The 23,732-nt window shown below is 40.9% G+C and overlaps 1 protein-coding gene across 1 annotated transcript in view; it reads right to left on the bottom strand.

The window, feature by feature from the left end:
- The window catches only part of msna (moesin a), a 71,197-nt gene that overhangs the window by 21,077 nt on the left and 26,388 nt on the right, over nt 1-23,732 (bottom strand). Inside the window, exons 2-4 of the mRNA XM_080187450.1 lie at nt 16,243-16,326; nt 5,014-5,109; nt 1,650-1,924 (exon numbers count right to left, since the gene is read on the bottom strand). Of these exons, the coding sequence (XP_080043576.1) occupies nt 1,650-1,924; nt 5,014-5,109; nt 16,243-16,326 (455 nt within the window). The remainder of the gene's footprint in view (nt 1-1,649; nt 1,925-5,013; nt 5,110-16,242; nt 16,327-23,732) is intronic.

Below are 23,732 nucleotides of genomic sequence, written 5' to 3'. Positions count from 1 at the left end.
GGGACACAAAGTAAATTTGTGCAATGTCAATTTAGTTCTTAGTGGAAACAAAATGTTAATTCAGCATCAAACCTCAGATCATAGGATGACTATAGTACGTGTAATAGAAAACATTGAAGCAAACAGCACTCTAGCTTGTTGCTAATATTCTGCCTCAATCTGTTTGTAGATATGATCTGGAGTACTCTCTTCTAGCATGGGTTAAACAAAATAGAAAATTCTGTTCTCAAAGACCAACAGCAATGCAAGTGAAAGCAAATAGTCTGGGCAATCTCAGTCAAGCTCTTGGTGGCCATGGGTTCACGCCACAATACCTCCCACTGTAACACTAACTGCCAAAATGTTGCAGATTCTACAAAATGACTGACGTGGGACAATAATACATTAAGGGGTTGGTATTGACATATGTTAAGACCAAAGAGATTCACTGCAGCACAATAGATCTGGAAGATTTTTTTGGGAGACAAAGCATTCTGATCTCTAGCACTACCCACAAGTGGAAGATATTTATAGATTAAAAAAATCAAACTAGTAATTAAAATTTCACCTGAGTCTCCAGGCACTGAAAGAAGAGTGGATCAACAAAATTGGATTAAAGTATGCCCATGTTAACAATTCAAAGAATTAAGAGTAAAAATTGATCAGAGAAAGGCAACAAACTTGGATTGTATCCAACTGCCTGGGCATTTGACCCATGAAATGGTACAGAACATTCTCTGGCACGTGGAACCAGGAATGTAGTTCAGTTTCAGATTTTTCTGCACAAGCCAGGCAATATGATTATGACACAATATATTCATGACCACAATTGGGCCAACCAGGCCAGGCAAATGATTTGTCCACCTGTGTTTTAGTTGAACCAAAGTAGATAGTTAATACCTATAAATCCTTTCAGTATGTGAAAAGGGAGAGTAAAGAGAAAAAAAATGAAAAAACAATGAGGGAAGGTGTTCACTACGACAGAGGGCACAAGAAATAGGCCAACATCAAAATTAACTTCATCAAAACATAATAATTACATGAAGCTAGCCAATTCAAGTGCTTTGGAACCTATATTCATTTTAATTAGTTGTCATTTTCCCCACTTCTCTCTACCCCTGACGCCACCCCCCCCCCACCCCCAGTCTACAGGCACCAGCATAGCAGCTATGTTCATTTCTTTGGAGCGTTATCTCGGCTGACCATCATACACGTCTATATTATTTCAAAATTAGTTTCCAGATTGGGATCAGGCACCACTATTAATCCTTTGCTCAATCCTCACCACCTCACTAGTGTTTCAACTGCCACCTTGACATGGGTTCAGTACAACTGCCAAATAAAACTTGGTATTTTTTGTCCACAGGACGTGTTACCATAATGACATCATAAAAAAAAGTCAGTAAACACATCCTGGTTACAAACTTCCCAAACACAAAACTTCCAATTTTTTCCACCCTGCATGGAATCTCTGAACTGTGATTCTTATTCACCATTTGAATCATATTTTAGTATTGTGGAAAAACATTTACTTCGTAATTTTTTTGGTGGTGCCAATTCAGTTTGCCAATTTAACTTCACCTATCTACAATTCACAGACTAGAGGGCTTGGAGTGATGTGAAGCAATTTCAAAACGTGGGCATCACTGAAAAACAAAGACAACATTTACCGCTGTGGAAGTAGACGGTCATTTGATAAATAGCCTGTTTTGTGGGCATCTTTATTGAAATCTCCATATTTGACCTGCACAGCATAAGAAGCCAACAGCACTGCAGTCTCTGGGGGGCAGTAGATGTCATCGTTCAGAATGCCCTCTTTCACTTGCAGAAAGAAGAGGCGCTGGGTAATTTCCTGAATCAGCTCCTCAGATACATCTTCAGGAAAGAATTTTGCTCTAAACTTGAAAAGCAGTGGACTCTCCTTGCGAACATCTTGCTGAGTTACCTAAAAGTACAGAAAAAGAAATCAACTTAGTGTGTTGAATGTCAGTGCAGCAATGCAGATGATCAAAACAAGTACTTAATTCAATTTGAATAATTCCACATGTGCAGTTAAGCCACAAGGATTAACTGAATTCTTTAGACAATAGGATTGAACTTGGTCATGTTGTGTTTGGATATATAGACCCTGAGTTATAGAATCTCTACAGTGCAAAGTGAGGTTATTCAGCCCATCTAGTCTGCACTGACTCCTCTGACAAAGTACCTTTCCACCATATCCTCATAACCTCACGTTTACAATAGCTAATCCATTTAACCTACACAAAAAACTGCATGTGACTTTGACAAGGTACAAGACAGTTGCAAGTGCCAAAATATAAATCGACACAAAAATTTAGACATACAGCCCATTCAGTTCCTTTGTATTTCAGATCGAGTTATAACCTTTGAAAAAGTAGTTATATTGCACCTTTCACACCCTCCTGAAATAGGCCAAGTGATGCTTATAGGGAGGAAAAGTTTTAAAATTGGGAACGTTACAATGGGTTCTTCTTTCAGACTTGCCAAGTGACTTAAAAAAAAATGATTGGCAGAGGTATTGCAAGTTGCTTGCCACATGTGGCTGAAGTGCAGCATGAACAGTTAGAATTACCACATCATTGCAACGTTTCAAAAATAGTTGACAAGAGTGAATTCTTTCGGCATGCATGGAATGACTGCTACATTTTGGCAAATATAGCAGCCATCCCAGGTTAGCAATAGACCAAAAAAATAGCAATGAGATGAAAGAAGAAAAGCAGAAGTAGTACTTTCTGCTTTTTGTTTGAATTACATCTCAAAATCCACGTGAATGAACACGTAGTACATCTGATAAAGCAGTATTTCATGGGGCATGGGCCTCACTGGCAAGACTAGCACTAGTTGCCCTCGAGGAGCTGGTGGCGAGCCACTTTCTTGACCTGCTGCAGGTATATCCACAGGACATTCATTCAGTATTTTGATCCAATGACAGGTGGAGAAAAAATTTCAGATCAGGCTGGCAATGGAGGGGAACTTGTGCATGGTGGTGTTTCCATGTTCTTTTTTTAAAACTGATATACTACATAAGCAGCTAAAAAGTAACTGACTGACCAGATTTCACAAAAGGTACTAAAAATTGTTTTGCTTTGCCCAACCTGAACACTATACACAAGACAGTCATAAAACTAAATACACCTGCTTTAAATAGCAGAGGCAAGATACTTATAATGAATTGTTTTTTCACTTGCTGGTCCTGAAAATGGAGACATCAACTGCTCTTTTCATTTCATCCACAACATTGCACAATGCTGGTCAGTGTGGTGGCTACATGCCATATTCAACTATACTAGGGTATTATGGGATTTAATTTATTAGGTCTTGGCAAACAAAAGTAGAACATGCTTTGTTTATACAGCATAGAAAAACCCATGAGAAAAATGCACACAGAAGACCTGTTCCAGAAATGGGCCAAGTCCAGTATAGAGGAGTTATCCAACTAACAGTGAGGATTGTTCAAAGTCATCCCATTTAGGATTTACATTTATGCCAAGCTACAATGAACATATTCCTTTACTTATGCAATAACTGTGAATCACGGAAAGATTTGTACCCACAAATCTTGTGTTGACTTTGAATAGGCACTTGTTTGAATTATATTAAAACTTAAGAGGCCCTCCCAAAGTAGTGTTAAACACTTCAGCTACATAATGAGGCACACCCAGGGTTCGACAGCCAAGTTTATCTGGCAGAATTGCTCTCAGAGCAAAGTGAAGTGCCAGTGTCAAGAATTTGTTTGGTGGTAGCCTGAACTGAAAAGGCCAAGGCAAGCATGCACATCAGAAAATAATGATTGGGTGGGTGTCAAGTTTGGATTTGATCATTTCTAAAAATTCATTTGAGGGAAAAAAAAAGCACAAGTCAGTGTCTCAATTTCAGGAGAGGGTAGGGAGAAGAGGTCAAATAACCAACTTGAACATAATTTGTCAGTAGGCTCGTTTTATCTTCACAGTGGCTCAAGTTGTCCGAACAATTTAAATTGTAACAGACTCTCTTCAATGCATGCAGTCTGGCCCCAAAAGATCACCATTCTTAAAAACCAACAGTGCTGGGAGTAGTTGGTCTGTTCTAACAAACTTGGTCTCATGCGCTTCAGAAAATATTGGCCTGGATCTTATGGTCATTGGAGAAGCCAAAATGTACACTGCTGAACACATTTAAAATTACATTTTCACTCTGGTTACAGCTAAAACTTGCTCTCCCAACTGGAGTATGAATCCACCAGCGGGAGGCTGAGTGACAAGACAACTCCAGCAAAACTCCTCTTTTTAGCATTACAAACCTTCAGCTCAATGACTGGGTAATATTATCATTTAAAATATTCCCTTCACTCAATTTTAGCTTCACTCCCAGCAGTCCTGATTGTACTCACTACCTGAACACCCATTTCCCACCCACTTATTTTGAGAATGACAGGATGGAGGAGCTGGGATAGAGCAGACCAGAGGTGGGAAATGCTTTGAAACATCTGATTAAGGGCTGTGCTCTTAGCAGCAACCCAAACTAAATAGAAGCAGGTATCAGACAGGCAGTCCAAGCCTCCACACTAACAAGCCCTGGCAGGACTATCCAAGTTATGCTCCGCAAGAGTCTATTCTAGCAAACCTATTCTAGGTAAAACAAAGTCTGGATTCAATCACAAGTCAGCTTCCCAGAAGTTGTGGCCCACTGCAGCCCCCAATAGGAGTTAATATGTCTCAACATTCACATCACTGGCACTGCAAGATCTGGGCCATTAGGTCAATAAATGGACGTGCTGTCTGAATGCCTGTGGCAGAGCCAGCACAAGATCTGTGGTATCTTCTCCTTTGGCTCAGCACCCATGTTCATTTACACCTTAAGCACCACAAGATTTTAATTTAAGAAAAGCTGCTTTACAAGTTGGAGTAATACATAATCCCAAAACAAAGTGTTAAAATCTTAATCCTTTACAGCGAAGAATTACTTATCCTCTGAACATTAGCAAGCAAGAGCAACTCATGTGTGGCATTTGCAAATCACATTTTAGTAACAGACCTTCTTGTTGAGTTTCAGCCAGGTGGAGAAGCCCTTTGTATCCTGGTACTGAAGTCCAAAGAACCAGACCTCACGAAGCCCAATGGTTTTCACAACCTGAGGTGGTGTTCAAAGAAAAAGGAGAAGTCAAAGAAAAGCAAAACTACTCAAGTCACAAGAAAAAAAAATGACTTTACATCAGAACCAAAAGGAACTTGGGCAGCAACTGATATTGAAGTGCTTCACAGAATGTCAGTTGCAGTTTGGGTTGCATGTGGTGGTGGGCTGAGGGAGTGGCATTGCAGGGGCAGAACCCCCCCGCCCCAGAAGATCATCACATCCGCAATCAATGCTGCATCCCCTTAGCACTATGCTATGCTGAGTGCCCAGTTGGCACTGTCCCAACCACCCAGGGCTTCAATGGCCTCCAGCAAGACCATCATGTCTGGTCGCCATTGGTGGGGACTACATGATCCTTGCCAGTGAGGACCTTAATTGGCAAAGCTATTAACATAAATGGGCCCAGACAATTGAGTCCCAGGCTAATATTTAAATTGACTTGGTTTACAGCATGGAAACAGGACATTTGATCCAATCTGTCCATACCGCCCAACATTTACCACTACAAAAGTCCCAATTGTCCATATCCCTCTACACCGATCTTACTCATTTACCTAAATGCTTTAAAAATAAAAATTGTTCCTGCTACTACTACTGCCTCTCAAGAATTTGAGTTATATAGAAAAATGCAATAGATGCTCCAATTTTTAAAATAGTGACAGTCACCCATCCAATCACTCCACCAAATACTGGCTTTGCCCCAACACAGTTTATTTTTACAAAAAAATCAGATCTGCATGGCGCTTTGTGGATTATTATAAACATACAAGTCACATTAAAAGTTGAAACACTTCCTTCATTATAGATTCTTAACCATCATTCATGTACCTTGGGTGAATGTTTAACTTAGTTTTTACAGTTGGCGACATGATGCAAGTTTGTAGCCACTCTTTCAGACAGAGCGGTTCATTGTCATTAACACTCACTCAACCAATGCTACACCATTACCACTTCCTTTGCCTTTTGATCGAAGGCATCTTTTAATTATTGAATCACCCAGACCTTCCTTTTTGCTTTTCCACCCACCCATCAACAGCATAAAACCAGTCAGGTTTGACTTAAAATTTTAACGTTCTCGCCACAGATGCTACCAGACTTGTCAAGTATACTTCAAACATTTTTTTTAGATTCACAGTATTTGGTTTCATTTGTTAATGTTTATTTGCTTGGCTCTCAATTGTTTCATGCTAAATTAATGCTCAGACATATTCCAGCACGGTTCATTCAAGTTTAGCCCGGCAGAGGGAAATGGCACACTTTAGGGTATAATTAAACTTGCACCCACAGAAGAAATTCCATCCAAAATATCCCAACCAAAAAAAAGTCAATTAAAATAAGCTGAAACCACAGTATTTAGCAAATCAGTCACCTGTCCAATTTAACCAGAAAATTTTCAGAGATTACCATGAACAGATGCATTACCAGATTATGTAAAACCATTTATAAAAGAAGCAATAAACAACAAACTCAGATCTATTCTTTCCTATAGTATAGCCAAGTTAGAAAATAAAATGGCAGGCTATTCTTTTGTTCAAACTTTAGAATATTGCAAAAGAATTGCAAGCATATGCAAATAAGTGCCAAAAAAGTTCAGCTGATCCAATAAGCATGCGTTAGGAAAAGTAGTTTTGACCACTAGAAATGTCCCACATTAGTGTGAAAGTGCACTATATACCAGGGTGTTGTTATCCAAACAAGTCACTGCTTGGCCTTTTGGCCAATATCAAGCCCAAAAATGGGGTGGCAATGCCTTTTCTGGTCAGTCAGAATTCAAAGAAAGGCCCTTTGGCCCATCATCTGCGCCAGCCATCAAGCACCTTTCCATTCTAATCCCATTTTCCAGCACTTGGTCTACAGCCTTGCTGTTATGGCATTTCAAGTGCATATCTAAATACATGAGGGTCCTTGCCTCTACCACCCTCAGCAGGGAACACCAGATTCCCACCATCCTCTAGGTAGGAATGTTTTTCCACACATCTCCCTGATGAACTGCCTTCCCTTAAAATGGTACCGTGAAAGGTAGCAACAGACAGAAAAACAAACTAGGTGTTCATTCTTTTAAAAAAAAAGTTGCATTAAAAGGCAGAGAAGTCATGTTAAAAACTGGAAGCTTTGAAGAGGAGCCAGACAAAACATGAACTGATTCTCTCCATAGATGCTGCTAGGCTTGCTCTGTTTTTCCCCAGATTTTTATTTCAGATTTCCAACATTTTATTAATCAAACCTTACAGAATCTTGAACTGGCTACACGGAGGGGAATTTTAGCCTCCATACTATAAAAGAGGCTAGCGAGAACATGCATGAAATATTTTAAGGATGATACTAGAACTGAAGATAATCTTTAAGTATAAATCAGACTGGGCCTCTGTCCTTGGGGTCAGGGGTAGGACAGTCTCGAGAATGAGTGAATGGTCACCTGCAAAAAAATCTAGAGGTTTCTGGGATCTGCAGATGCCCAGTTAAACAAGTCAAGGGGGTATGGATGTTTGCAGAAAGGAGGTGATAATACCACATCTTTTTAAAGAGCAGATTTGATGAGGAGGCTGAATAAACTAGGCTTGTACTCGTTAGAGTTTAGCAGAATGAGGGGAGATCTCATTGAGACATATAAGACGATGAATGGGATGGATAGGATAGAGGTGGAGAGACTCTTCCCGCTCAGAAAGGACAGTAGGACTAGGGGGCACAGCCTCAAGATAAAGGGGGGACGGTTCAGAACGGAGTTGAGGAGGAACTTCTTCACTCAAAGGGTGGTGAATCTCTGGAATTCTCTGCCCGTTGGTGGTGGTGGAGGCTGCCTCGCTAAATATTTTTAAGACGCGGGTTGATGGGTTTTTGATAAGCAAGGGGATTAAGGGTTATGGGGAGAGGGTGGGAGTGTGGAACTGTACCACGACAGATCAGCCATGATCTTATTGAATGGCAGGGCAGGCTTGAAGGCCTACTCCTGCTCCTATTTCTTATGTTCTAATTAAAAAGGTATCGTGGGTTGGGTCAGAAAGGCATACAGCCCCATCTTGGCCTGCAACAATCACAAAACTGGAGAGGAAACTTGGGATAGTTGAGCTCTAGATCTCACTTTTACTTGGAGGTCCTGCAGAGCCCACCCAAGAATGGTGATAGGAAGAGATCAATCTTCTCAGAATTATGATGTGGATATGCTGGCATTGGACTGGGGTAAACACAGTAAAAATTCTGACAACACCAGATTTAAGTCCAACCGATTTATTTGCGAGTAAACTCAAGCTTGAGGTTAAGCTCTTCTTCAGGTGAATGGGGAGTTCTGGCCTCAGAGTTGTCTGAGGACAGAACTCTCCATTCACCTGAAGAGCTTAACCTCGAAAGCTTGTGAGTTTACTATCAAATAAATCGGTTGGACTTAAACCTGGTGTTGTCAGACTTTTTACCGTGCTCACAGAATTAGCCATAGATGGAAGTGGCCAAGAAAGGAAACAGCAGCAGGAATGTGCACCCTCCAGCCTGGAGACTATGCATCAAGACAATCTAGAACCTCAGGAGGGCATGACAGGTTAAAACATTCCAGTACCAAGCCCCACACTGACTTCCCAGCATTTTCTGCTTAGCACACCTCAGATTAACATATCCTGAAGCTGTTCTATTCATTCCTCTTCCTGTAGGCATCACTCAAGCCACCTAATGCCTGCACACACAGGCCTCAGTTACTCTCCACAAAAGTGTCCATTATTCTTTCCTCCTCCACACACCAACAATTACCAGTCCTCTTACCTCTTGCAGAGGGCATACAATTTGGCAAGAGTCAGAGGTTAGGAAAAGAAGATTGGCCTTCTAGGTGACAGGCACAACACCATGTGGTGTATTGAAAAAAGTCTTTTCCCTAGGAGGATCAGTGAGCAATAATAGGGCCCAAGAAAGCTCATATTTTGCTTGTCGACGTGATGTGGGGGCCTCCCCTCCTTGGAGCTGGATCTTGGTTTCCACCTTTTCTGTTCTGACGGGAGTGCTGCTGGGAAGGCAGCTGTCACCACTCCTGGAGCAGTTGGTGTTGCAGGCCTCTGCTCCTTGCCCTGAGCTGAAAGGTTGAGCTGCCATACCATGGTGGTGAAGGCTGGCAGCAAGGAATTGCTTAGATGCTTCAAGTTGTCAAGCAGCAAAAGCACTCCAGTGAATCACAGAGTCCATATAATTCAGAAGGAGGCCATTTGGCCTCAACTCTGTACTGACAACAATCCCACCCAGGCCCTAACCTTGTAACCCCACATAATCCCTGGACATTAAGGGGGCAATCCCACCCAGACCTGTTCCTCATAACTCCAAGTGTTTGCCCTAATTCCCCAAACCTACACATCTTGGGACACCAAGGGGCAATTTTAGCTTGGCCAATCAACCTAACCTGCACACCTTTGGACTGTGGGAGGAAATCTAGAGAAATCCACAGACGTGGGGAGAATGTGCAAAATGCACAGATAATGCTTGCGTAGCAGCCTTGGAATAGAACAAAACCTTTCAAGATTCACTAATGAAGCTCCTCCCACTGAGGAGGAGCTTCTGACAGCTCAATCCAGGAATCAGCAGACTCAAGTCCCCACTCACCTGCAACACTACTCCAGGCAATCCAGAAGGGAATGTCATGTGGGAATACCAACTAGACACCACATTCTGGGATTGTCCCAAAAACTACCTCCAAAAGCCTGGGAAAATACTGCACTGTCACAAAGAGATTCAATCTGATTAGGCAATTACTACCCAATTCACAGAAGCCCACAGATCCCTGTAGAGGGCGTAATGCCAAACTGGATTTTTTTTGCATTCATTTGTGGGATATGGGCTCACAAACGAGTCAACCATATTCTCTGGATTACACGTAGGCCAGATCAGGCAAGGACAGCAGATTTCCTTCTCTAAAGGGCATTGGCGAAGTAGATTTTTTCCCCTGACAATTGACAATCAGTAGATTCTTAATTCCAGCTATTTAAGGAATTCAAATTCTACTACTTGTTGTGGCAGGATTCAAACCTGGGTCCCCAGAACATTACTTGAGTTGCTGCATAATACCACTACGCTATTGCCTCCCCATCACCTCTGCAAGACGTATAAATAGCCACATAGAAGACAGGGGAGTGCAAAATCAGGAGTAGGGCAAGTGTAGCTGAAATATTTCAATTTGTGCAGAAGACCAAGAGGTCATATGTCACAAATCCAATCACGAAATTTACCTGAAGTATGTGCAACATATTACCATATGGAGTCAGCTTAGGGCAAATAGAACTGGCGCATTTAAACAACAGCAAGATAAAAACGTGGAAGGTAAATAAGTATATGCTGATAACATTACATGTAGCAGAGTGGGAGGAGGTTTATATGCAACAAACACTGAAGCAGTTGGGCCAAAGAGCCAGCTTCTGTGCTGCAGGTCACAAGTACACTTGGTTCTGTACAAATTAAAATTGAACAATTCTTTCACCCGATTTCCTCATCTGGTTGCAGTACTGATGGGGTGGGGGAGATTTTTAACCATAAGGAATAAATTACTGATTAACAATAGAACAAAAAGAAAAAGTCACCAAGAACAAAAAAGTAGACCCTACTGCAACAAAACCACTTTGCATTGGGCACATTTGCTTGCCTAGAGTCCAATGGATTCTATTTTGATAAATGCTATGGTCCCTTGGAAAATCTAAGATAAAAGCTGCACAGTTGAGCTAGTTACGCACAGTGCATTTCTTGGGAGGGAACACTTATTTCAATATGCACATTTCAGCTTGTACTTACTCTTCAATATGTTCTTTCTGCCCTTGCCTAGCATTTCCACTTAGTAATCATCTAAGCTTTATTAACTGGAGGTGGGCAGCAACTTTACTCTTACTCCACTCCCAAGCTGTACATCATAACTGACATTCCTGCAGGTTTCCCTTTTTAAGCTTCATGTTACCTTGAAGACGATCCATGAGTGGGTTAAGAGGCCCAGGTAAGGAACTTTGTTTAGTGGGTTCATTTGCCACTTTCCTGGTAACTGACCATCCAGTCTAGGGTCTGAAGGAGCAATTGCACATTCACGCTATGAACTTGGGTAAGCTATTTTTTCTTCAAATAGGCAGCTTAAGAATACTAAATTCATACTAGAATGTAGTTGCAACATTTAGAGACCAACTAAGGGAGGGGAGAGGACAGGGCAAAGCAAAAAAAAAATCGGTTGAATGACTACTTGATTCAAATGTCAAGTTATTTAAAGCTTATCCTTAAAATTCAGCAGAACGAAGTTGGACAATAAATCAAATCAAGTCTTTCTGAACAGTGCAGTCACATTTTAATAGCAAGTTCAGGGCTGCTAGCTCATCATGCTTCCCCCACTTTTGTACCGCAGATCACTGTCTATCCACAAATGCTTGCTATACTTACATGCAAGGTTTCAGGTACCTCGGTTTGATGGAATTGAAAGTAACTAGGACTCAAGTGTTACTCCAAGGAAAGGTTGATCCAAAATCCTATCTTTTTCCTCAATAGGCACAAAGGAATTACTGAGTTGTACTTTGAACACAGTCACAGGCTTTATTTGCAAAATAGTCATTGTCACGGTTTGACGGCAATCACAAGTGAAATGATCTACAGAAGCCTATCATCTCATTCAGACATAACACAAGAGACTGGAATGTCTGTGGTCACTTTGGCAGGACATTACTAATATTCTTGGCTGAGGTAGTCAAAAAGTACATTGCCATATATGGCTACATTCAATCTTCTGGAGTTGCTGCATACTCCTGAGCATAAAGGCAGGAAATGGTTAGCTGCTGTGCATGAGAGGTACTTCTTGGTTAAGCAAGCTAGACAAAGATGCAATGTCCCAAATGGTCTGTTAGGCATGTGTTGATCTGGAGACCTGGCAACTTAATTGAGCCTCAATACCCATGTAACAATGGAGCAAAACAGCCCTTTTCATGCTGCGACACACTGGTTTAAGAACTATTAACTGCAAATATACTGAGCACAGCATGCCCAGGCTTGTGTAAAATTCTAATAAAAAAGTCAACCCGATATTCAGGTCATAAGTCTTGCTGCCATTGATAACACATCAGTAAATAAATTGTCACAAGTCTTTCCAACAGGGATGTGTGTCACTAGGCTTAGCACAATTGTCAATGCAATTTGCACAATGATCATTTAAAAAAAGACAAAAACTTAAACTTTGTTTAAAGGATCCTTATTAGTCAAGTCTTACATTAACATTAAAATGAAGCTACTGTGAAATTCCCCTAGTTGCCACACTCCAGCACCTGTTTGGGTCAATGCACCTAACAAGCACATCTTTCAAGCTGTGGGAAGAAACCCTTGCAGGCATGGGGAAAACATGCATACTCCACAGTGTGACCCAAGCTGGGGACTGAACCTGGGTGCCTGATGGAGACAGTCAGCAGTGCTAACCACTGTGTGCCTGCAAGTTGTTCCATTAAAAAAAAAATGTTCTGACCTGATTTATACAAAAATCTACATGTACCAAATACTTTGTATGGTTAAGTAGGAACTGTAAAAATCTCAATTATATTAACTTAGAGATGCTCTTAGTGATTCTTAACTGACGTAGGTGATGTTTTTCTCCAAAGCAGCACCTGGGATGTGGTAAAGCAACTATATCCTTTCACTAAGAAACGCTGCATCGTGTTGTTAAATAGAATCCATCTATTGCAATATTTGGTTCACTGACTTTGGGTAAACACCTTGTGTACCCCTTTATGCCCACAACACCACCTTCCTTTCCCTTCACATTAGCATTTAGATACAAGCTAAAGCAATCAACTCACCCACATCAGCTCTGTATTGAAATTGCGACAGTTATAATTTTTGTATTCTCCCTCATTTACAAAGTAAAATTCAAAGGCACTCACCATCCTGGCCAAAGAGGCTGGAGTTTGCAGCAAAGTCTATTCAACAGTAGATCTTGGCTACAACCAAGATCCATATATGCACAATTGAAATGGTAATGAGAAGAGCATCCTGGCTATTTTGCCACACTCCCCCCACCTAATCCCCTTACACCCCTATCCCAACTTTTATACCGGGAGTGGGAGGCACCAGTTTTAATAGCTAAGATTTGCTAACTCAGCACCAAATCCAGAACCTTCTATTCAGTGTGGCACAGTACTAGTCATACTGTACCTTCACAAAATAAGAGATAGACAAACAGCCACTAACATCAGTTGTGATCATAGACAGAGCCCATTTATGACAAAGGAGACAGTATACAATTAGCATTTCAGTAAGGTCAGCATGGTGGCAAGGAGTAAGCACTGCTGCCTCAGCACCAGGGACTTGAATTCAATTCCCTGCTTAGATCACTGTGCAGGCTTCCTCTGGGTGCTCCAGTTTCCTCCCACAATTGGAAAGACATGCTGGTTAGATGGCTTGGCCATGCTAAATTCTCCCTCAGTGTGCCCTAACAGGTACTTAAGGGAGGTGACTAGAGGATGGACACAGCAACTTCACCGCAGTGTTAATGCAAGCTTACTTGTGACAAAAAAAAACTTTCAAAACACTAAGGAAGTCTTGGATCAATACTTCCTGAGAAATTAAGCACACAGCACAATTAATTCAGCTTGCAGCTCTGCAATCAGCTTCCAGACTTTTATTTTCCTTTAACACTAGCGTATTTATACAGTTAAAAGCTTCTTGCACCAAGTCAAGGCTTTTGAGAGGTGGCGACATTAAGTAAAAGCATTAAAGACAGACAGTGGTGTAGTGGTATTGTCACTGGACAAGAAATCCAGAGACCCAGGTTGCCAAAAGATTTGACGGATGTTCAAAATTATAACAGGTCTAGAAAGAGTAGATGGAAAGATACTGCTTCCATTGGTGAGGCCACAGATTAAAATGATTGGCAAAAGCAGCAAAAGATGACAGTCAAGAGGTTTACAGCAAGGAAACAGACCCTTGAGCCCAACTTGTCCATGCTGCCCTTTTAAAACCCTTAAGCTAATCCCAATTACCTACATTTGGCCCACATCCCTCTATACCCATCGTACTCATGTAACTATCTTAAATACTTTTTAAAAAAAATTGTACCCACCTCTAGCAACTTGTTGCAGACACTCACCAGCCTCTGAAAAAAATTGCAACTCTGGACCCTTTTGTACCTCTCCCTTTAAACGATGCCCTCTAGTTTTAGACTCCCCTACCTTTGGTAAAAGATATTGACCATCTACCTTGTCTATGTCCCTCATTATTTTATAGATCTCTATAAGATCACCCCTCAGCCTCCTACACTCCAGAGAAAGAAGTCCCAGTCTATTCAGCCTCTCCTTGTAACTCAAACCATCAAGTCCCCGTATCATCCTAGTAAATCTTTTCTGCGCTCTTTCTACTTTAATAACATCCTATGTGAGAGAGAGAGAGAGAGAGAGAGAGAGAGAGAGACCAAAATTGCACACGGTATTCCAAGTATGACCTCACTGATGTCTTGTACATGAGGACAGCATGGTGACTGATTAGAACTGCTGCCTCAGCACCAGGGACCTGGGTTTATTGCTGGGTTGGGTCACTGTTTTTGTGGAGTTTGTACATTCTCCCCATGTCTGTGTAGGTTTCCTCCCACATTCTGAAAGAGCTAGTGCTAGTTAGATGCATTGACCCAAACAGGTGCCAGAGCATGGCAACTAGGTGAATTTCACAGTAACTTCATTGCAGTATTAATGTAAGGCTTACATGTTACTAATAAAAACTTTACTTTAAAACCTTTAAAAATGGCCAATAGTTACTCCAAGGGTATGAGGCATTCAAAAGGAAAATGGATATGCACTTGGACAAAATAATTGTAGGGTTACATTAAGATGGCAAGGGAATGGGACAAGTTAGTCCTATAGAGAGCCAATACAGACCAGATAGCCTCCCTCTGTGCTGTAACTACTGTGTTAACTATTCTCAGTGATGTTAAAAATGTTGTATTACATCATCTTGCTCACCTTATTTATTCAACTATCTATCCAGTTCCTTCTCAAAATATACTAACTTTTGCTGTTACCCTGGGCAGTCTATGCAACAATTTCCAATAGAGAGGCAGCTAACTTCAGCAGCAAGAGAACAGCTTGTATTTATACATCAAGAATTAGCATGTGGCTCTGCTCAACGGTCCTGAGTGCACAGGAAGTTCTCACATCCTGCCCTTGACTAAAGCACAGGGCAGCAGAAAACCCCCCATTGGTGGTTTAATTATCTTGTAATAGCGTGCTGCAGCATTGTATTTGATCAAGTGCTGCACCTAAAAGGCCTCAAAAGGGTTTTCTGACTCTTGAAATTGAAAAAGATGACAACCAAAATTGGCAGAACAGATTAAAAAAATTGTGCTGGCACCACAAGGTAGCAGTTCACTCAAGAGAACGACAATTCCCAGTGAAACTAGCCAGTATAACTCCAGTCCCTTTACAAAACCCATGGCATAACAAGCTGCAAAGTAAGGATGCACTGTCAATTCAATATTCTCAGACAAATGACAAAATGCAGACCGGGGAAGTAGGCATTTTACCCTCGTTCTGCAGAAGATGTGATCCAACAAAAGTTCTCAGATAATTCAGCACATTAATGTAACAAGAATGCTTAAGGCTAAAAAAAAATTACTCAGGAAACATTTCCAAACTACAGGCATTAGGATTCCTTCACTGCCCCAGAGCTGCAAATCGGTAAGACTAAGTGAGAACAGTACATATTGAGAAAGTTGTGATCATTTTTAAAACCTTATCTTCAGGATCTTTTACATCACCCATAGTAACCTTTGCAAAAACAGCTTGGCTAGTTTTACATGAAGTGCTTTTCATTTAATATCATCTTATTATTTTTGAAAACTTAATATGACATTGCTTTAAAGGTAACATGGAAGCAATTTAACATAGGTCTATGGCAGCTAACTGTGGCACACTCCAAGCATCATGGATCACAATCTCCATAAAGTTATATTCAGATCATTGTTTTAAAGGGCGTGATAAGACTTTGGCAGGAAATAAACATTTGAAGCACTATTGCAACATCCTAGTCATGGTGTTAAAGTATAAATTGTTTTTCCAATCAGAGGACAAACACAGCCCTACAGGACCAAGGCGCAACACAGTGCACTGGCTATTTAGGTGATCAGATGAAGCCAAGTTGCTAAGATGTTTTGGTTCAACATACCTGGTCAAAGAGCTGCTTGCCAGTGGTGTTCGGCTGGATTGCAAACTCCAGCTCTGCGTCCATGGTGGTAACCCGAACATTGATCTGTTGAAATAAGAGACACTCCATTAGATCTAAAAGGAAAAAAAGGTAGCAACTCTTGAAAGGAAACTAGACAATTAGTCAATTTAAAGCAGATACATTGATGTAAAAAAAAAATTCCAGCATGGAATAAGATGGGAATAAATGTTTTATTTCCTGCCCCAATGGACTGATTTGCTGGAGTACAATTACTGGGCATTGCATTCAATAACTTGCCAAAAATCACATTTTTCACATTTCAGACATTTGGGGGAGATTTAACACTCCATTGGTAGGTTTGAAAGAAGAGGTGGGGATAAACTGTGGCATCACATCAGGACATCCAAATGATGGAGTACATTCACTCATTAACTATATGGTTGCTGACAAGGTCCAAACAACAGTAGACTAGTTAATTATATGGCCTCCCGAGGTCCCTGCCATCTCAGATGTCAGTTTTAGTCAACTTAATTCACTCCACGAGACATCAAGGCAATGGGCCCTGGCAACATACTCGCATTTGTACTGAAGACTTCTGCTCAAGAACTAGCTTTGGCCCCTAACCAAGCTGCTGAGCGCAGCAACACCACTAGCATCTGACTGACAACATGGTAAATTGCCCAGATACAATCTGTCCACAAAAAGCCAGACAAAATATTGCCCCAGGCTACTTTCAATGATCAAAAGGTGGAAGGTTCACCAAACAATAAACAAGCTGTGTGAACGTTCTGATTGGGTTACAGTCTTGATCTAAAACATTAAAACAAATTAATGTGGGAAATCTGAATGCTGGAAAAACTTAGCAGGTCCAGCAGCATCCAAGGAGAGAAAACAGTTGACACTTGAAATGTGCATAACCTTTTTAGACCTCCAGAGAGTCAGAGACTCAAAACATCAACTCTTTCTCTCCTCGCAAGTGTGACTTGACATTAAGACAAAATTTGACCCAATATAGCATCAAGGATCCCTCGCAAACCAAGAGTAAATGAAAATTAGGGAGGGAAACTCGTCACGAGCTGGAGTTATAGCCATCACAAAAGGAAGATGGCTGCGGTTGCGCGAATCCAATTAGCTTAGTCTCAAGACAATGCAGCAGTACAAGGATATTGATCAAAACCCAACCAATTAGTAGTTTCAATTATGAAGAAGATTGTTCAATACCATTCATGACACCTCAAGATACTGACACAGCAAGAACTGGACACCTTGGGCTTGGGCTGAACGCTACTTGCCACTTGGTTCCAGACAATGACCATTTCCAACGAGACAATCTGACCATCCTTCTTGATAGTGAATTATATTTTCATTGCTAAATCCTCTCAACACCTGGGGTGTTATCATTGGTGAGGCATAGCCATATAAAGCTGCAACTACAGTGAAAATCAGAAGTTGGGAATCCAGTGGTGAGTAACCCACCCTGACTCCCCAAAATCCATCCACTATTTAAGAGTCACAACTCAACTCAAACTCGCCTGGATGAATGCCACTCCAACACTCATCAAGCTCACTGCTTTGCCTCAGTACCCAGTCTACTAACTTAAAACATTCACTCCCTCCACTAGTGTTGTGCCATTAAAAACAGTGGCAATTGTGTACCATATGCATAAGGAACAACTTGACCAGCCTCCTTCCATAGCAATCTCCAAACCAAAAGGATGGACAAAGGCAACAGATGCATCGGAACACCATCACCTGCAAATTCCCATTCAAGTTGCATACCACCCTAACTTGGAATCATAGCACCTTTTTTCACTAATTGAGTCAAATCTTAGAACCCCCTTCTTAAAGTGCCTGTAGGTGTACCTATACCACAGGAAGTGGCTCACCACCACCTTCAAGGACAATTGGAGATGGGCAATTAATACTAGTCCTGAAAGTGATGCATGCACAAGAACTTGGAAGTGAACAAAATTTAAATGGGCCCCAAGTCAGGAGGAGAAATATTCATTTGTTTTTCCACAGGTGGTGATGGGCAAACTATAACCTTCTAACTGCAGCACATGGTTTTTAATTGCAAACAGCATCAAGTTATTTACTCTGCATATGCCAAAGATTTCTCCAGCCACTTTTGCATAACTTGGGTCTGCAGGGTTAAACTCTAAAGAGTAAAACCTGATTTGAGATCTGGTGGCCAGTAATCAGTCCCTTTCTCCCTCGTACAATCAATTCAGTCCCACTAAAACCATGACAAATTATACACAGTGCAATTACCATGGCAGATTTGAACTTGCCTTTATTTCAAAAAAAAAGGAAGGGCGTCACTAGCTGGGCCAGCATTTATTGCCCATCCCCAATTGTCCTTGATTTGAGTGGCTTGCTAGCCCATTTCAGAGAACCATTTTGAGGCAACCGCAATATGGGTATGTCTGGAGTTACATGTAGGCCAGATCAGTAAATTTATTTCCCTTAAAAAAGGGGAAATTAGTGAGCAAAATGGGTTTTTACAATATTGATAATGATCACCATTAGAGTCCAGCTTTCAGTTCCAGGTTAAAAACTTAAAATTCCAGCAGCTACCCCTATATCCCAAGATCAGCAGCCTTGGCCATTGCATTACCAGTCCAATATTACTACCACCAGGCAATTGCCTCCTCTGCCTCCCTCACCCCACCCTCAAGTCCCACTGCTTTCACTATCAGTAGTGATTTTATCCACATTGCAGTTCAAACAGTGCTATGGTCCTCTGATTTAAAAAAAAATGGCTTTATCATGGACAATGTCAAACAAATGTCAAATTCCTACCAAAGTCCTGCTGAAAGCTAGAGTGGACCTTGACTGTGATTTACTGTGCACAATGGAAGTTTATTAAAAAAATATCGGCACAAGAATGCAAACACTGAACATTTCAATTAACTTGGAATTTTAGCTTCCTAGGTGGTTCAACTTAGAAGTGCAAGAAAGCTTAACCAGTTAGATTTTGCCATTGCTTCTATTACGAAATTCCTATTTCAATTATGGCATGCTAAAAGACACCAATAAACAAGTCTGCAACAAGCTGCAGAGTATTTACATTACTAAGTCACAAGTACACAATGTGAACTGCAACACAACAGGTCAAGGACCTCATTATCTCATAACTTTTCATCTAAAAAGAACCAAGGGTCATCTCTTAGTCCTTACAAAAGCCATGTGATTTAAACCCAGATGGACTTGGAACTTCTAAAAATATTCAACAAGACAAATTTCCTGACTCTGAACTCTCCCAAGCCATTACTTTTACTCATTTGCCTGGCAGAGGCACAATCTTAAATGTAATCAGTCTTGAGTTGAAGTTTGAAATTCAAATCTGGTTCAAGACCAAGTCTGTACTTGTATCTCAACTCAAATGCTTTACATAATTATTTTTGAAATTAAGCGAAATGTAGGCAAGCTCAGCAAATAATTTTCAGCAAAGTCTGACAAATAGCAATAGAAAAAAAAACAAACAGTCAGTTAAACCGTGGCAAGGAGGGATAGCCAGCTAAGACACTGGTCATGGGGTCTGGAATATCGTTGTGAATTCTCAGGAAGTGGGTACGTCAGTTTACTATCTCATCCATTTGTACAATTCCCTTAATAGGCAAATCCTACTCCACAATTAAAACAATTTTGGAACTCTTGCACCCTAACACACCTCACATCAGTGTTGTTCAGTTGGTTGACTGTGTCCAAAATTAACTACATTTTAAAACCAGCCACAAGAGTCTCATGGGAAAGTACTGAAATTGAGTTTGCAGCACTATATGGAGCTGTAGAGGAAAGAAATTCCTCTACTTTTAAAAAAGTAGTTCAATAGCATCACTAAAATGGACTACAGGCAACTGTGTTCGAATTTTGAATCACATGTACTAGTGAAAAATAAAGGTAGCATTGAGCAGCTAACCAATGTGAGTGTAGTCAAAAATCAAAACTTCATTTAGTTCTAAATCAGTGCTCAAAAGTTGGACATCAGGGCAACTCTATTTTTAATCCAAAATGGACAGATCGGGCAGCTGCAAGTTCCTAAATAATTTGTCATGAATCAATTAATTGGCAAGTGGAAGTGCCTAATGAACAGTTGCAGGGAGCAAAGTCTTCAATTTCATATTTCTGACACCTGCAGGGAGATATTTCCTCAGCCCAACATGCTGCCAAGTTTTGCTTTGCAGTGTTAAACTCAGACAGTTTCTTTTAAAAAGGTACATTTAGTTTCATGAGGAAGTAGCTTTGTAGGCTTTATGTTTAATACAGGAAATGAAACAACATTTCTGCAGTTCATTATCAAACAGCAGAAAATAGATAAGGTGCGGAAAATACTCCCTGATCCTTTGTAGATAGTTACTTATAACGTGGATAGGATGGAAAAATTCCTGGGCTCATCAGCAGATCAGGAAAGTCATGAAAATTTATCCCCTGACCTGCTCTCCACCCTACTGCACAAAGATTTCAGAATGTGTCAGTATTTCAGTTTTAACAGATTAATACAATATGAAGACTCAAACTGGAGTCCTTGGTATCCAATGATCTAGTGTTTTTATTGATTCAAAAGCATGGTGACAGGCCCTTGGTCAATGCTGACTAGAGTGCCAATCTAAGCCAACTCCATATCACTTTAAACTTCTTCTCAGCCATGTATCTGTCCAAATGCCTTTTTAATGGTGTCAATGTTCCTGCCTCAACCACTTCCTCTGGCAGCTCATCCCCATATGTACCACCCTCCTGAAAAAGTTGCTCCTCAGGTTCCCATTAATTCTTTCCCCTCATTTGATTACCCAACCCTGGGAAAAAGACAGTGCATTCACCCTATGCATGCCTCTCATGGTCTGACTTATGGCGCTTTATCAAGCAGAACATAGTTGATTTGAACCTGGTATCACTAACCCAAAATATATTCAGAGGATACAATGCATTCTACCATTTTAAGTACATTACCACTGTATACTAGTGGTGGACAGTCAATGTGTCATCTACAGTTGAACTGAAGCAGGCAGCTAGTTGCCTTCAAAAAGCACCTTCCAAACTTCTGGCCACTTACCACCTCGAATGACAAGGCCAACAAGTGAATGGGACCTCCACCACCTACAAGTTTCCCTCCGAGCCCCACACCATCCTGACTTGGAACTATAATCATGGTTCATTCACTGTCATTGGGCCAAAATCCTGGAATTTCCTCCCTTACAGCACCACAAGTACACCTGGTGGACTGCAGTGAAGACAGCAGCTCATGAGTACATTCAAGCACAATTAGTGATGGACAACAAAATACTGCCCTTGTCAGTGATACCCACATCCCATAGTTAAAAAGTCTAAACAGAATAACTCACTGGGCTAAGATGCTGAAGAACAGTTCTGATCGCCATTTCAGGGTAATGGTGGGCACCAATTCTAAAATTCTACCATGGACATAGCACAAGGCTTCAGAGAAGTTCAATACTATTTATTTTACTCCACCCAACTCCGTCCCACCCTGAAGAGATGTGCAAAATACTGAAAAAGGTTCCCATTTCTTCATCCCAAATACAACTCAAAAAAGTCTACTACAGCATAAACACCAATCCTCAAAGGCAACATGACCAAGTACAATCAAGTACTCAAAAAAATTTAAAAAGTTTTTGCAAGGCTTTCAGTGAATAAGCTGGGTTTCCCCCCCAACCCCCCCCCCCCAAACTATTGCAACTCCTCATCTTCCTCTTTCATATCAGAAAATCAATTTTGAATAGGCTGATTGTCAGTAACCTTGCAATTTCTTATGCATGCTCCAATTTCAGCAATACAAAAGGTGTTTAAAAATCAACTGCCAAACCTCAGAAACCCTACATCGCAGAGCGAGGCCCATCAAGTCTGCACCGACAACAATCTCACCCCAAGCCCTATCCCCACAACTTCACATTTACTTTGCTAATCCCTTGAACCAACTTATCCTGGGATATTAAGGGGCAATTTAGCACAGCCAACCAACCTAACCTGCACATCTTTTGACATTAAAAAAGGTACTGAATTTTATAAAACGATTCAAAACTACAATAAAAACTTAATTCAAGGACCAACTAATTCTTCAGTCAGGGCTCATGTATTCAGAGTGGTCAAAGAAAGCAAGCACCCCAAAGAATTTAAACAGCTTGACAGAGAAGGGGGTTTACACAATGTTACATCCATGACAAGGTCAGCACTTGCTTTAGTAAAATAATCTTCCTTATTTGGTTATCTGAACTTAATCTCTAATCCTTTTTTTTGTATAGCAAGAATAAGCATCAGTCTCTCTTGTCCATCCCAGCCAATAAAAGTGGTACGCTTCAAATCAAGAAACTGATGAGCCATTTGACTTTTGGGTGGGGAGCCAGTGTGTAGGAACAAGAAATGGAACTTCTGCTTCGTTGTTTCTGTGGTGGTGTATTTAAAGCAAGTCAGTTCACACCATTAATAGCAGAAGGAAGTTCAACAGGCCGAAGAAACCTTCACTGGAACAGAAGCATAAAACGCACAACAGGCCCATGGGCATTGACAGAAAGAGGGGATAAAGTATGTCTCAGTGAAGTGATCTAGAACTAGAACAGGCAATTTGTTCTCTTGGCTGTTGATAAGACTGCTATTTCCAAAGTTTTGTTTCAACCAATGTTTTTGGTACAAATAATGGATATGGCTGATATTTGAACTATCCTACACAGAGCAACAACATAATTTTATAGTATCATCCAAGGCTCTTGCTTCTTAGAAACCGCATAGCTGAATAGTAGACTAAGTTAATTTTATCACAAGTATGCTTTCACTAACGCTGCAATGAAGTTACTGTGAAAATCCCTATTCAGCACACTTCAGTACCTGTTCAAGTACACCGAGGGACAATTTAGCATGGCCAATGCACTTAACCAGCTTTTTTTTGGATTGCTGAAGGAAACTGGAGCATCTGGAGGAAACCCATGAGGGGGACATGCAGAGTCTGCACAATGACCCAAGCCAGGAATTGAACCCAGCTCCCTGGTGCTGTGAGGCAGCAATGCCAAGCTGTGCTAACATGCCATCCCAAGCTCTAGGATGTCCAGCACTGAATCTAATCATGGCCCAAGATCTTTTGCAAAGCACTGGTTCTTATTTGCAGATTGATGCTTATTCTTGCCATACAAAGAGGATTAAAATAAAATAGTTTTTCCTTGTACTCACTGCAACCCACAATACAACTGCCCACCCACCATGGAATTGCAAACTCTGAACTTGAGATGTGCACATCTCAAGACTGACTGGACCGGAACAACTATTTTTGTTGGAGAGTTTGAACTTTCAAAAAACAAAAAGCCTGATGAAGAAATTCCCTTCCATTAAAAATGCAAGGGTGGGAGAATATACCTGGGATCCTGCTTGCTCCCATGGCATTGCTGTAATGGTGCTTAGCAGACTCTACACATCAGACACCCTTAGTTACAGAATTTGGACCAGGTGCAAGATGGTTGCTGGAGGTCAAGAATTTCAGCTTCAGG

The sequence above is a fragment of the Carcharhinus amblyrhynchos genome, chromosome 4 (genome assembly GCF_965287045.1).
Source record: "Carcharhinus amblyrhynchos chromosome 4, sCarAmb.v2.hapA, whole genome shotgun sequence".
NCBI lineage: Eukaryota > Metazoa > Chordata > Chondrichthyes > Carcharhiniformes > Carcharhinidae > Carcharhinus > Carcharhinus amblyrhynchos.
The sequence above is the reverse complement of the archived record's forward strand: the minus strand, read 5'-3'. Positions and strand labels throughout refer to the sequence as shown.